The sequence below is a fragment of the Falco peregrinus genome, chromosome 2, assembly GCF_023634155.1.
Source record: "Falco peregrinus isolate bFalPer1 chromosome 2, bFalPer1.pri, whole genome shotgun sequence".
Lineage (NCBI taxonomy): Eukaryota > Metazoa > Chordata > Aves > Falconiformes > Falconidae > Falco > Falco peregrinus.
The window spans coordinates 120,093,096-120,107,658 of record NC_073722.1 but is presented as its reverse complement, the minus strand read 5'-3'; the positions used below and the strand labels follow the sequence as shown (position 1 = coordinate 120,107,658).

The window sequence follows — 14,563 nt, the reverse complement described above, 5'->3', positions numbered from 1 at the left end:
AGCACTGCCCTGCTGTCACCCCACCAGGGACCAAAAATAACCCAGCATCCACCTAACCTCTGCTGCAGGCACTGGGCTGGCAGGGAGCCCACGGGGTAGGGACAGCTTCCCACCTTGCACCAGCATCGTGGCAGCGACATCATGGCACCTTCACAAGGAAGCTACGGGACCTATGGCCACAGCCATGGCACACACATCCCTGCAGGGAGAGAGTGTCCCTGTTCCCCAGCATCCGCAGTCTGAACCAGCAAAGCGATAAAGGGTGGAAGAAAGGGAAATGTATCCTCAAAGGAAGAAAGAAAAGAAGATGGTTTGAGGTCTGGGCAATTTAACCTCTGAAAAGGGTCTTGTTCCAGAAATACACGTGGGTGGGATGTATTTATGGATGGAGTTTGCAAGGCCCTCACCAGCTTTGTGCTCCAATCTGACCCACGCTGGCAGAAATCTTTGCAGAAGGGGTTCGCTGTTAGCTGGTATTTTTTGCAAAGAGGTGGGAAAACCAAGAATCAGGCACCAGCTGTGCTCGGGGATGGAGCACAGATACGCTGCCTGTGGCCAGCAGAAACAGGCTGGATTTTCAGTCTCACCCATCAGTTGCTCTTGCACATTATAACTGGTACGTAACTGTAGGAATTGTTCATCAAATGATTACAAATAAGACTGAAGTGGTTGAATCTTCTCTAAGAAAAATAAATAAAAATCAATCCACAGATACAAGATGATGCTTTTTTTACTTTTCCAGTCATTCACCCAGCTCCCCATCTGAGCTTTACAAGCAGCACACACTTAAGGGTCACTCAGTCCTGATCAAACTGGAGGAGGAAAACACGGAGGGTTCTTCCATCTTCCTCCTTTTTTGCTGTCTCAAAGGTCCTCACCGAGATACCCAAAGAGCTCCTCTAGAGATCAAAGCATGTGCATGACCATTGTGGTGCCTACTGTATCAGGCAAAAGCAAAAATACCATTGTTTTGATCATTAAATCCTACAGTAATGACAGTAATGAGTGCTGCAGGAGGTCCCTCCAGCAGAAGCCTGGAGCTCCTATGGTGAGAGCATCTCTCTGGAGATGAGGCAGGAGAAACCCTTCGTGCTGAGGCGATTGGCGAGGCCCCAGCTGCTCGACAGCAGGGCGTTGCACCTCTAGGCTGACAAACATTGGAAGGCTGACATGGCCCAGTTTGCAATCAGGTCCCACATTACATCACCGTTCGGCCAACCCCATCTGCCCCACCAGGCTCACCAGAACCTACGTTCACACCCCAGAAGCCCCTTTTCTCCCCCAGGTTAGTCATGCAATGAAAACCCCATTCAGAGTGACAGCTGCTGGCCAGGGCGCGGGCTGCCAGGCGGTTTGCATAACGCCTGCTGGAGCATGCTCAGCGGCGCTGGCTAATTCCTCATTGCAACAATGGAAAAACCCAGAAATCTCGGTGAATAAGCCAGTCTGTGTCCTAAGTCAGCCCTTGGATTTCCTCCCTTTCTTGAGCCTGTCTCGCCTCTGCAAAAGCTCCGCTGGGGCTCTGCAGCCAGCCTCAGGAGCAGAAAGCTCAACAAGCTCACAGTTATGTGCTGGGCTCTCAGCTGTTCGCTGCAGCCAGGAACTGGCTGGAAATCAGTTCAAAATGTTCCAACTCCAAACTCCACCCCACAACCCCTGGATCTCTCCCTCCACACTCACAGAAGCATGCGCTGGGGCTTTTAACCGCTTTGCTTTAACCTTCTCTATTGGGAGAGCAAGGAACATCCCCTGCATTAATTCATCTCTGCCACCGCTACCCCAAGAGAGGAGCCAGGGAAGACCCTAGTCCCAGCTCAGCAGCGATTTCCTTGCTCTGATACCTCACCATCCCTTTATCCACACCTTTCCCCATCCACAGCTTCATCTCAGGAGCACAGGCATTCCTATCCACTTCATCTGAGCCAGGCACGCAGCAGGGCATCGCTGTCCGGCACTTCATACCCACCAGCCCATGCCCCATCACTTCCCCACAGGCTCCGCCACTGCCCCATCCCTTGTCGGAAGGCAACAGCCATTGCTCCACAGTGCCATGTGCTGGGAAAAAAGAGCCCCTCACACAGGTCTCCTGAGCATGACCATGGATGTGCCACACTTGACTGCCCACAGAGGAAGATGCAGCAGGAATTAAGATGGTCTTTGCTCTCCCTTTCTTGGCCAACTCCTAGGTGCAGTCTAGATCTGGAAGTCTTCAAATAAAATTTTGCATCACAAGAGCGAGTGCAGCACTGTTGGCCTTTGGCATGACCCCGTATCGCTCCCACCTTCTCCCACCCCTGCTTAGGCAAACTCTTTTGAAATCAGCAAGACCCCCCCCCTCCCCAAACCTTCCTCTGTGATAGCAGGACAAGATTCTCCCCAGACCAGCTGAGGATACACACAGCCCAGGAGCCTGCCGAGACCTTTGGCACGAGGTGGCTGCAGAGCACAGCGGAGCTCCCTGCCATGCCATTCGACCAAACCAGGTTGTTTTCCCCACCACCACTGATGAATCAGGGCCCCTCTCGGCTCAGCAGGGACCAGAGAGGTCCCCTACAGAGCAGCTCAGCATTTGTTCTTCCTAACCATTTGCCTCCCTGTTGCAGAGAGGAAAACTACCTCTGCACAGCCGCTGCAGCAGCGAAGCCAGGCAGGACCGCGGACACTCCGCTGCCTGGTGCCAAGGGGTTAAGCTCACAGTAAGTTCCCAAAGCCAGTTGCTTCCAACTGGCTGCTGCCTGTGGTTTGTGGGAAGGGATTTTGCTTTTTAATAACATTATAAATAGGGCTGTGTTCAGCATGCTGCAAACCCAGTTACTCTCTCTCTCTCCCACCCATCTCCCTCCTCCTCCTCCTCCTCCTGCTTCTCTTCCCACCACACTAATTCCAGATCTGACCATGAATCGGTCGGGCTTCTTCCTCAGTGTCCTCAGCCTACTGGCATGTCTTGCCTCCATCGTGCAGGCATGTCCCCCGAGCTGCCACTGCCACGGCGGCGACCTGCAGCATGTCATCTGCGACAATGCTGGGTTGAAGAAGATCCCCAAGGTGCCTGAGCAAACACGGCTTCTCAACCTGCAGAAGAACAACTTCCCCGTCCTGCCCACCAATGGCTTCCGTGACCTGAAAAAGCTGGTGTCCCTGCACCTCCAGAGCTCACAGATCAAGGAGATCTCAACTGGAGCCTTCCGGGGGCTCAAAAGCCTGGTCTACCTCTATCTCACTGACAACCAGATCAGTGTCATAAAGCCAGGAGCCTTCGATGACCTCTCTGAGCTCACCTACCTGTACCTGGATCAGAACAAGATCCCAGACCTACCCAAAGGGCTCCTCTCCCCTCTTGTCAACCTCTTCATCCTGCACTTAGGCAGCAATAAAATCCGGGAGCTGAAACCAGGGGTCTTCAACGGGGCTAAAGACCTGCGCTGGCTCTTCCTCTCCGACAACTCCCTCACCAACCTCCTCCCTGGGGCCCTGGAGGATGTAGAAAACCTTGCTGTCCTCCACCTGGACAAGAACCAGCTGAGCAGCTATCCTGTGAGCGCAATGAGTAAGCTGAGAGTGCTGGAGGAACTGAAGCTCTCTCATAACCCAATTGAGGTCATCCCTGACAATGCCTTCCAGTCCTTCGGGCGATACCTGCAGACACTCAACCTGGACAACATGAAACTGAAGAAGGTGAGTCCTTTCCCTTTCCATTTGCTCTGGATAAGAAAGACGGGGCTTGGTTTTCTTCTCCTTTACAAAGCCCACGGTTTGCTGTCCCTCCCTTGCAGAGGAGAGGGGAGATGCAGGTCTGCAGCCTCCGGAGATAGCGAGGCACTGACCAGCTGACAACGACTCAAGCCAGGGATGAGAGTACTCCACCCTTCTGTTACTTTATGCAACACCAAATTATCTGGAGCAGATCAAACTCCCTGGAAAGGCAGATCATTCCCTCCCAAGCTGGAGGTGACAGCAGACATTGAGAAAGGTATTTGGGATGCTCCAGGACAATTAGCAACCTTCCATCATCCCAGACACAAGGCATGGGATGGGAGGCGAGTGTCTGCCTCATACTCGAGGGACAAAAGGGCACCATCACCTCACAGAGCTGAACTGCTCTGCTTCCCTCGTACCTGGGTACCTGCTGGGGGCTGGGAGGGGGAGACTTCTTGGGAGGGGCCACGAATAGCAGAGTTTCTTACTCATGCCTTGCAGGCAGGTAGGCATACGGGCCTTCACCCCTCGCTGCGCTTCCCAACTTTACACGTTATAAAGGAAGGTTTGTTTATTGATGCTCTCTCAAAAGGAAGCCTCGCAGCATCTTACAAAGGGGCCCTGTTCCCACTGGAGAGGAGGAGGGACGTTCAGGTATCCCACACAGCAAAACAACCTCCTCCTTTTTCTGTGAGAAAGCATGATCCATAGGCAGGAGCATCACACTCAGCCAATCACTTGCAATAGGACCTCTGAAATGCCAGGCAGCACAAGCAACAGGAACAAGCACAGGGCAAGAGCAGCAGCACCTGTGGCAGCCTGATGTCCCAGGCGCACCCCATGGGCTGGAAAGGGAGGGTGCTGCAGGTGGAGCAGACAGTTCCCCCTGAGATGATGCTCTGCCAGGAAGCCCAAGGACAAAGGGCATCCAGGTAAGGCAGGCTAGGACTTCACGGCAAAGCAACATCCACCACATGCAGGGAGATGCGATGAAAACAAGAATTTCTTAGCAACAGAGAGCAGCTCAGAGGGCCTCGCAGGGATGAGCAGATCATTTGGAAGCTACCAGGAATAGAGCATACCAGAGTTTTCAAGGGGATACAGCATCCCAAAATGCTCAAAAACTGGAATTACATCTTGCTCAGGTGGAGAACACTACCTAAACCAACTCAGTAGCCACTCAGACAGCATTTAAGCCCTTGTCCGCTCTCAGACCAGTCTCTCCAGCACGGGAGTAAGCAAACCCAACACCTGAACACAATCTTATGACCTCTCCAGGCAAGACTTTAGACATGCTGCCACAGCACTTTTGCAGGCTCAGTTTTAAGGCGCTTCCATCACATGCAAGTTAAAAATTACAGCTCAAATGTTGTACCAGCTGCAGAGACATCAGAGTCTCAAGTCACATGCTGGAGGAATGACTAACCCATGATGCCAGGGTGTTCCAGCGAATTAGGCATCCTTGGATTTGCCACAGAGTAAGGGTTAACAATTCTAGCCAGCAAAAAAGGCTTCCTACTTTTCAGTGCCCACCTGTGGACAGGAACTTTAAAGGCTCTTCTGCAGCCAGACACCTCCTTTCCTCCCCAACAGCCCAAGATGACAGCAGTTTAGGGGGATCAGCCACAGGGGGGGCTTCTGCAGCTTGAGGGTTTGTGTTCTTTTTCAGGAAAACAACACTCCCACTCAAGCGCAGAGTTTTCTCTTCAAATTCTCAAAGGCCTCCTATCCAAACAGCCCACTCGTGAACTTTGCACTGCTAGGAGACATCTAATCACGGAGGCCTCCTGACCTAGGAAATCACTAGCAAATACTTTAAATGCCGCTGGCATCTTGACTGCGGTGCTTTCTCCTTCACAAAACCACTGTCCTTAGCTGTTCCCTGAGCAGCTGTAAGATTTTCAAGCTGAGCAAGTGCAAAAGCCTTCCACATGAAGCTATCCCAGCCTGTATTGCACTCAAGGAGAACCAGGAGAGCCCTCAGGCTGCCCTGCAACTCCAGCACCGAGCTCTCCTTCCCCACCAGCACCACAGACCCGCACGCAGGGCAGGACCCAGCCACGTACATCCACATGAAACCAGGAATGCAGATCCTGGAAGCTTTACGTATCCCCCTCTCCGTCTACATAGCAAAATAAATTCCAGCAGCAATCCTCCATCTAAACAAAGGGAAAACCACCCGTTTCTTTAGAAATGCATGCTCTGGCAGGCAGCGCAGCAGCTGTTACCAGCAGATGCAAAGTCTTCTCATGGGGCTGGGGGAGGAATGAGCAGCTGAGACAGTACAGCACTGTCCAAGCCAGAAGATGGCCAGGCTACCGCCCCACTGCACAGCATGCCAGCACCTCTCCAGCAGTGCTGCTATCAGCACAGCAAAACCTACCAAGGTCAGCTCAGTTTTGGACCGCAGAGGCCAGCACCGCTGGCTGTCCAACAGCTACAGGACGCTGGGAGTCTTTGCTAAGCTCTAATCCTCTCCAACATTGCTTAATTTGGAAGATGACAAAAGTTCACAGCTTAAAATAGCGCGTTTGCTCTGTCAAGCTTTTCAGCTTAGAGAGCTTGAACAGACCCTGATAGTCCCGTCCAAAGTGCAAGCTTCTGGTCCAAAATGGAAGCACAGGTCCTTGACTGGGGGGTGGGGGGGGTGGGGAGTGGGTGGTAGACCTAGAAAGTCTCCTCTCCACCCTTGAGAGAGCTTTGAGAGGCTCTCAAAGCCACCCACGGCTTTGAGAAGGGGGAGAACTGGTTAGTCACAGCCAAGAGGAGCTTTGTGCTTTGTCAACGAATCGCTCCCCAGTTCACCACCGCCAAGGAAGTTTGTATTGAGGGGTTTGCTTTCAAGAAGAAACTTTCCAACCCAAGTAACCATGGGCTGAAAAAAGCCAGGGGTGAGGCCCCAGGGAGGAGAGCAGAAGCTGCAGAACCAGGTCTACAGCCTCTCTCCCCTCCTTTGGCAGCTTTTTTAAGGGAGGCTTTCCCTGAAAGCCTGTCTGTTAATTGAGAAAAGACAAATCTTGCAGCATCCCTTGCAAACAACCCGTTGGAAATGAGAAAAAACAGAGGCTGAGGTGCTGGAAACCTGCCTCTATTTCTGTACTGCTCAGATGCCAAGTGTAACTTTCCACTTGGAGCCCCCGGGCACTGCCAAAGCCTACAGCCCCTTCAGACGCCGCAAACACTCCCTCCTTCAGCCATTCCAGGACAGGCAAGGCAACAGGCCCTGGGAGGATTTCCAGCTTTGGAAAGGAATACACCCAGAAAACATCTTCATTTAGAACAGAGAAGTATGGCTCAAAAAATAAAGCGGCCTTCCAGGCTTCACTTTATTTTGGGATGTGGCTGCAAAGGCAACCCCACATGGATCTGGGATGTAGCTCTCTTCAGGCAGGAGATTCCAGGACCCCTCAGCCCACCAGCTTGATGCACCTCTTAGGTGCCCAGAGCTTCCAGTGAGCCAGTACCCCCCTCACAGCCCCTTCTCTTGCTCTTCCCATGCTTATGCCACTAAAAGTCTTGAACAGAGGCACGCAGGAACAGCGGCACTCAGGTTCGAAGTCCCCTCCCCTAACTCAGCATCCCTCACCAGCAACCTTTGTGCTTCAGTTTGCAGACAACGCGTTCGCCGGCGTGACCGCCCTGAAGACTGCTCACCTGGAGAACAACCGGCTCACCCAGCTGCCCCGCAACTTCCCCTTCGACAAACTGGAGACGCTGACGCTCTCCCGAAATGCCTGGCACTGCAACTGCCAGCTAGCACATCTGCGCAAGTACGGCACCACGGGCCCTTTCCCATCCCGCATCCCCTGGGGTCTCCTTGGGGATCCCCCCCCTGCTCCGCCAGGCGGCTGTGGAAGGCTGCATGCATGCTCAGCAGCTCTCCCCGCAGCCTGCCCCTTCCGCTCGTGGTGTGGGTGATTTCCACGGTGCTTTGTGCCTCTCGTAAGCTCCCCGTCTTCTTCCTCCCCGTATCCCAGGTGGCTGAAGGGCAATCGCACCCGCACCGAGGACACCTGCTCTACGCCCGTGCAGTACCGGGGGCAGTCCATCAGAGACACCCCGGCCCTCCGCACCTGCAAGCTCCCCACCAAGAGGTCCAAGAAGGGAAGCCGCCATTAAACATGTAAGATGGTTCACTTTTAGCCAGACCTACAACAAACCCTGATGCCACCAAAGGTGCGGGGTCTTATATTGCTGGCTTCGGTGACACTAGGGTTTGGCTCAAGACAGCTCATCCATTCACCCAGTGATGCCTCCGCTCAGAGCTGCTCCATCCCCCGGCCATACTGGGCTCCGTTGGCTCCCAGAGCAGAGAATCCGCCTGGAGCACCAGGGATGGAGTCAACCCTGTAAAATAAACATCAGGCTACAGACAGGTCTGGGGCAGCAAGTAAAGGTGAAACATGTAATTAAATGTCCAAACAAGGGTGGACTTAACCCACTCTTACCCTGAGCTGGGATCACACGTGCTTTAGTTTTCTAACCGATTAGAGATGCTCAGCCTCTTGCCCTAGTAAAGGTCCTCTGGGCCTGGTTTGAAATCCAGGGCAGGACACTGCTGGGAAATCGGGCTCCAGGCTGCCCAGTCCATATGGAAATAGATGTCTTCCATAAGGAACAGCTCTTGGCCCAGCACCTGCCTTTCAGCAACTACAATTCCCATCCAAGACACTCAGGTATTTAAAAACAAGGGCTGATGCCTTTGAATAAGCGTCCCAGAAGAGGGAGGTTTGAGACAGAAAATTCTCTTTGAATAAAGTGTTCTGGGCCAGGAGGTGATTCAGAGACAGGGCTGACTTTCCCTTGAGCAGTGAGCTTGCTGACATCTACCAATCCAAACACCACCTGTGAAAACCTACCACACAACCACCTTCCACACCTGGGAACTACCAAGAGCCTTACGTTCAGCACACAGATCAGCTAAAAAAGCCACAACTGTCACTGCTCAATCCCAAGCATTTTACTTTTCCTTATCTCAGGAACAGGTTTGGAGCTTGTATGGATTCCAAAGGACTTTGGATGAGCCTGCAAGCTTGTAAGGTCTTGGGAAAGGGACCTTTGCTCATTTGTTAAGTGCCATGGACCCTGCACTGCATCGTATGAACAAGGGTTGTCACTGTGCCCTTTCATAACAGAAAGGACAAGGCAGAAACCCAAAGCCCAGCTATGGCCGTTTGGTCCTCGGTTCACTAAGGATATGCCCAAACAGGATGGAGAAAGTAAATTTGTGTCCAAAATGTCAGGGATGGTGCCAGCTGCTCTGCGCCTTCCTAAAGTGGTTATTTCTCTTGCAGTGCCAGAGGTTTTATGGATTAGAGATGGAAATACCAGTCGTTCCATATAGGGCGGGTAAAGTTCCGCTCTAAGGATGGAAAAACTTCAGCTTTCTAAACCACAATACTTAAATGTATTTTATTTACAGGTCTGGCCCTTCCTAACCTCCTTCTCTCCCTGCGTGAACTCCATTCCAGTTCACTCCTCTATGATGAGAATAAGAAAACCATGACAATAACAGCTGGGTTTTCTATAGCACCTTCCATCCAGCGCTTTCAAACAGGTTTACAAGCATTAATGAAATATAAAACTATTTATTCCTGTCTTGCAGAAGACAAAGCTCGGTATCTTCAGGTGTCAGTGCCAAAATGCAGGCACGCCAACCCATTCCAGTGTGGGCAGTGTGACTTTAAGGAGTATAAAGTACCTCTGACTTCACTGTTCACCCCTTGAGAGCCAGGCAGCTTTCTAAGATGTCAGCTATGGGGGTCTGTATTTTGGGGAACACTAATGATTTGGGTCACTGGCCGTGTTTCAAATGAAAAGTTGCTTGGCAGTTTCGAAAAGTCTGCCTGCCCTGGACTTTCAGAACCAGGGCACCAAAATAACTCCCTACTTTTGAAAATTGTGCTCTTGGGTTTCTTCCTTTACGAAGGAAGTGCTCAGTGACCATCAGTGCTTTGGGTATGATGCTCAGGAGTCACACAGTGGGTTGGCAGAAGAGGGCAGAGACAGGACTAACCCATCTCTCCTGTGGGAGCTCCTTAACTCCTAACTCCTCACTTTCAAGTGTGGGCTGCGTTCACTCACTGTAAAAACAGACAAATGCTCATGGTTTACTGATCTGCTTGAAAAATCCCCTGAAACATGTAGCCTTCTCTCTTTTTTTTTTTTCCCCTAGCAGGCTTCGGTATGGCCTGTCCTGGTGACTGGTCACTTCAACCATCAGAAAACTACTGACTTCTGAGTCCTTCCTTATGCTTCTCCTACCTGTCAGGAAACATTTCTGATAGATCCCACCACCTCCAGCCTCCTCCGAATCCTCGCTTCTCTGCTGATCGCAGGATGGAATCCACCTTTTCAATCTTTCCCAACATCTATATATTTTAAAAGAGGCATTTTTAAAAACTAAACTATGCATGACCATACTAAGACAAGCTAACCTAGATCCTGCCGGTAAAACACAGTCATCTTTCCTAGAGGCAACATAACCCACGTCCCCGATCAACCGGTCACTGTCTCTCCCCTTCCAGTGGAGTGGAAGCAAGTGGGAAGGTAGGAGTATCCCTCCCCCAGCTGCTTGATCAGGAAAATTGGTTTCAACCGATGCAAAGAGACTCCTCTGCCTTCCCATGGAGGGGATCCCTGCAGGTCAGGGCTGAGGGGGATCGGTGGAGCAATGACCGAGAACCGGTGGTCCCGAGACAGCGCTGCTCTTTGACGCCAAAGGCAGCAATCTCTCTAGGTCAGCCAGAAATCCTGGAAGCGAAGCAGTACTGGGAACCTCCAAAACTGGAGCTGTCTGAAGACTGGATTCCCTCCCACTCTGTGGGGTCTGCCAAGATGCTCGTACATCCCAGAGGAGGCGGCGTGCACCACGCAGCCCGGCTGGGGCACCCCTCCTCTCCTCCCTGCCCATACTCCAGAGGATCCAGCAGGACACCAGGATGACTGTGGTTTATTGCCACGGCTATTACAATACCACAGTTGCAACTTAACTGTGTTTTTTAATCCTAAAGAGTTATATAAATATATGTATATTTATTCCTCTGTAACTGAGTGTAAATGACCTTTAAGAGGATGAAAACTCCTCTGTCTCCTTTATAGAAATCAAATTGTATATTTTCTTATGTACATCTTCTGTATAAAGCTCTTGCTGCAAAGATGAATTCAACAAGTCTCCCTGTGTCTGTCTGAGGGCCGGCGGATCAGAAGTGACACGAGACCAGTGATACAAATATAGACTTAATCCTCTTTATCCTATGGGCAGAGCAACTGCTTGGGAGGGTTTTATTATTTCTCTCTCTACAAAACAGGAACATGTGATACCTGATGAGTCCTGAGCACTTGCAGTAATGTCTGAAGGTATTTTGTGAGGTCAAACACAAGCCTATTATAAAAATAGGTAGCTGGCACCTGACAAAGTCCAGGCAACGGCACCAGGGCTGTGCCCAGTGTTTTCAGCTTGGCATTAAGAGCATCATATGCAGGAAAAAACCCTGGCTGCCTCTGAAACAGCTCGCGGACAGATGCTTTAGACTCTCCTGGTCTGCAGCAAGGCACACAGTCATCCCTGTAAAACCCTGGTGCGGTCTGGGTTTGCCAGCAATAACACACCTAACCTGCCTCCCAGCCCCGCGGGTTGATCCATCACAGCAGCCTGCTCCCTCAGGACAGGCGAGCAGCGTGGCACCCAAGTTATTCCCTTTGAAGCAGAACAAAAGTGTCCTTTTCCAGCTCAGCCATTCACTCGCAGGCACACACACACGTGCAGATGGCACGACCTGCCCGCAAAACACGTCATCCGGAATGCCACCGACCCCCGTCCCCCTCCCACATGCAGGACCATGCTGATGCTCTTGCACAGGCCAAGGGCGCGGGGACATGCAATGGAGCAGCAGCACGCGTGGTCCCACACGTGCTGCCCTTCTGGTGGCGCAATGCCTGGCACTGCACGTGTGGATGGCACCGTTCCCACGTCCAGACTCAAACGCGTAGCACGCTACAACGTTTTGTATCTGCATGCAGCCCAGGAGGGTGAAAGAAGCCTGACAGCTCCACAGCAAGATGAACACGTGCACCCGCCCACACTGATACAAACCAGCAACGCCTCTTCCATAATCATTCATCCTTGCAGCTTGTACAACAGAAGGGTTTATAAAAGCTTTGAAATGCACCAGCAGAAGCTCAGTTTATGACACTGAATGCAGTAGTGTCCTCTCTTCTTACAAAGCTTCCTCCCCCGACACCCCCCCCAGCAACCAGGGGGAATCCTCCTCCTTCCTCCCAGCCCCTCTACACCTCCACTCCTCAGCCTGGCCCGGCACCCCCGGTGCCATCACACCTGATCCCAGCAGCTCCAGCACTGCTGGGTACCACTGGGGTGCAGAGATGCCCAGATTCAGGGTCTCCCCATAACAACCACCACTTGTAGCTCTACTCACAGCCACCACAACTTACCACGAGCTCCGGCATGTGCATCCTGGTAATAACCATCTTCATGAGCTCAGGGGGAACAGGAGAACCTGCAATGACTCCTGGAAGAAAGAGGAAAAGATGAGCCTCTTGGAAACCAGCTATTTGTTCCCAGGGGCGATCCCCTCAGAAGGTTCTGCACTCCCAGATTTAAATGCTGGCAAGACCTTTGGGATATACTGGTTCCTGTCAAAATACTTTCTATTTTTATGGATACAGGTCCTGGTTATTCTAGAAGCAAAGGCTGCAGCAAGGCCAATTTGCCTGAATGAATTAAGGGTTGGCAAAATTCACTCGTTAGGAAAATAAACTCTATCGCATAAACCTAGTCCAAGCTGCAGTTCCCAAAAAGGAAAGAATCAGAGCAGAAAGAGGCACAGATTTTTAGCAGGACAAACACTCCCATCGATCATTACCACCATAAATCAAAAGTCTTTCCTCCTGTCTTGCACAGAGCAGCCCTTTTGGGAGAGGGCAGATGACATTTTCACCTGTTCCATCCTAGGGTGACAGAGCAAAAGAGTAAGAGGTAATATATAGGTTTTTCTGGGGAACAAGGTGCGACAGGATCATTTTTTACATAACAGAAGTGATTAGGTGATCTGATTAGACGTTTCTTGATGCTCCAGCACCATCTTCTCTCCATGCTGTGATTGCCTCTAAAGGGCCAGTGGTCTCCCTGTTCCAGCTCAGCTGTTCCCGAGGCTCTCCGTGACCAGAGAGGCAGCTGCAGCCCACGGTATCACACCCCCTCCAGTGTTTAGGTGAATGACTTCAAAAGCAGGCAGGAAACTTTAGGTGAGAGAAGTCACAGCAGAGCTCTGCTCCAGGGGCTGCACCAGCCAAAAGCACACAAAGCATCTGCTGCCACACGGTGGTGGCTGCTGAGACCAGAGCTGAGCAAAACCAGGCTATTCCTGGGACCTTCCCTTGCAGATGGAACAGAAAGGTCCTTCCTAGACTGCCTTAAGATGAAAGGAGAGTCCTAAAAATACATAATGCCTGAAGGAAACCCCAGGGAAAGGAAATACAGAAATACAGCATCAAATGAACAGTGGAACACAAGGCTTGTGCCTTCCTCCCTCCAGAAGAGACATTTGCTCGCAAAGCTTCATACAGCCTCTCAGCAGGGAACCAGTAACATCCAGTTTCTTGGGGCTTTTCCATCTGAGTCTGAGACTTACCTCCCCGGAGACTTGACAGGTCATAGGAGTCGAAGTCTGGCTGCGAGAGCATGTCTATAAACATGGTTGGCGTGCCGTGTAGAAAGGAGCACCTTGAGGAAGGGGAGAGGAAAGACAAAGCTGCAGAGCTGGAATGGGGGGCAGCCCAGCTCAGCACCCCACATCCCATCCCACCCCATCCCACCCCACGCAGGGACCCAGAGCAGGAGCATGGAGGCAGGCACAGCGGACATGCTGCTCATCAGTGCGTATATACATATGTATGTATAAAAATAAACATACATATATGTGCGTATCATGCAGACGCAACAATAGATCTTTTGTTTTACACACGAAAAACAAACTGGAAATGCAACTACCCCAGCAGCAGTGCTGGAGGGCACGTGGGCAGGTGTAAAACCACACCAGCCATAGCAAACCAAGACACCGCTACGCTTCCCAGCCAAAGCCCTACCGTGACCTGGAGGATCCCTTATTTTGGGGAAGTGTGACAAATTCCCAGGCTGAAAAGGCAGGATTTAGGCTGCTGAAGTGCCTGTGCAAGTGTGCCCCTGCAAACCTGACTGTCCCGTCACAGGAAGGAAGAGTGTGAGCAGTAGCAGGCAAGCCAAGGGGAGAAAGCCCCGTTGGCCACAAGGCAATGAGCTCCACTGTAGCAAGACACAACCAGGCTCTCACTTCTCTCGAGACACTGCCTCCAGCGCAGCCTTCCCCTCGAAACTCGGCGATGAGAAGATGCAGGAGGACCCGTGCAGAGCCATCACCATGCAGCCTCCCACTGATGCCAGGCAATGGTAGAGGGGTGCGGGGAGGCCAACACGATAATCCTGGGATCAAGCCAAAGACAACGGTGAGGAGACGAGATCTGCCAGTCTGTGACTCGCCCGTCTCACTGCCGAAGAGCAAATATCTGAACAGAGAAGTCTTCCCTGATTCACTGAAAACTGGCTGGAAATCTGACATTCATCCGTGTTCCCGTTAGGTGGAAACGCATGTTCCCGTTAGGTGGAAATGCTTCCTGCCTTTACTAAGAACCACTTTGGGAAGTTTTTAATGTCAAAATTTCATTCTGTAATTTTACCATGTCTTTTGTTTGCTGGACTTTTTGGTCTGGTGTTGCTTATACATTATTTTATGATATCCCAGAGGGGAGTGGTAATGCTATGTCAGGCGTGAAATACACAGGGCTTGCCACATGCTGTTAATTTTATGAT

At 51.5% G+C, this 14,563-nt stretch overlaps 2 protein-coding genes across 4 annotated transcripts in view; one reads left to right on the top strand and one right to left on the bottom strand.

Moving 5' to 3' along the window:
* The window catches only part of ACSF2 (acyl-CoA synthetase family member 2), a 37,503-nt gene that overhangs the window by 9,700 nt on the left and 13,240 nt on the right, over positions 1-14,563 (bottom strand). Inside the window, exons 8-10 of the mRNA XM_055794922.1 lie at positions 14,028-14,176; positions 13,350-13,441; positions 12,151-12,227 (exon numbers count right to left, since the gene is read on the bottom strand). Of these exons, the coding sequence (XP_055650897.1) occupies positions 12,151-12,227; positions 13,350-13,441; positions 14,028-14,176 (318 nt within the window). The remainder of the gene's footprint in view (positions 1-12,150; positions 12,228-13,349; positions 13,442-14,027; positions 14,177-14,563) is intronic.
* The window catches only part of LOC101917075 (leucine-rich repeat-containing protein 59), a 34,186-nt gene continuing 20,924 nt past the window's right edge, over positions 1,302-14,563 (top strand). The window contains exons 1-4 of one of the 3 annotated variants that reach the window (XM_027795715.2): positions 1,302-3,675; positions 7,303-7,466; positions 7,674-7,819; positions 9,872-10,859. In XM_027795715.2, the coding sequence (XP_027651516.1) occupies positions 2,797-3,675; positions 7,303-7,466; positions 7,674-7,815 (1,185 nt within the window). In that variant the 5' untranslated portion in view covers positions 1,302-2,796 and the 3' untranslated portion in view covers positions 7,816-7,819; positions 9,872-10,859. Of the gene's footprint in view, positions 3,676-7,302; positions 7,467-7,673; positions 7,820-9,871; positions 10,860-14,563 lie in introns of those variants that run through there. The other 2 variants (XM_013304190.3, XM_055794919.1) reach the window with 2 other exon arrangements.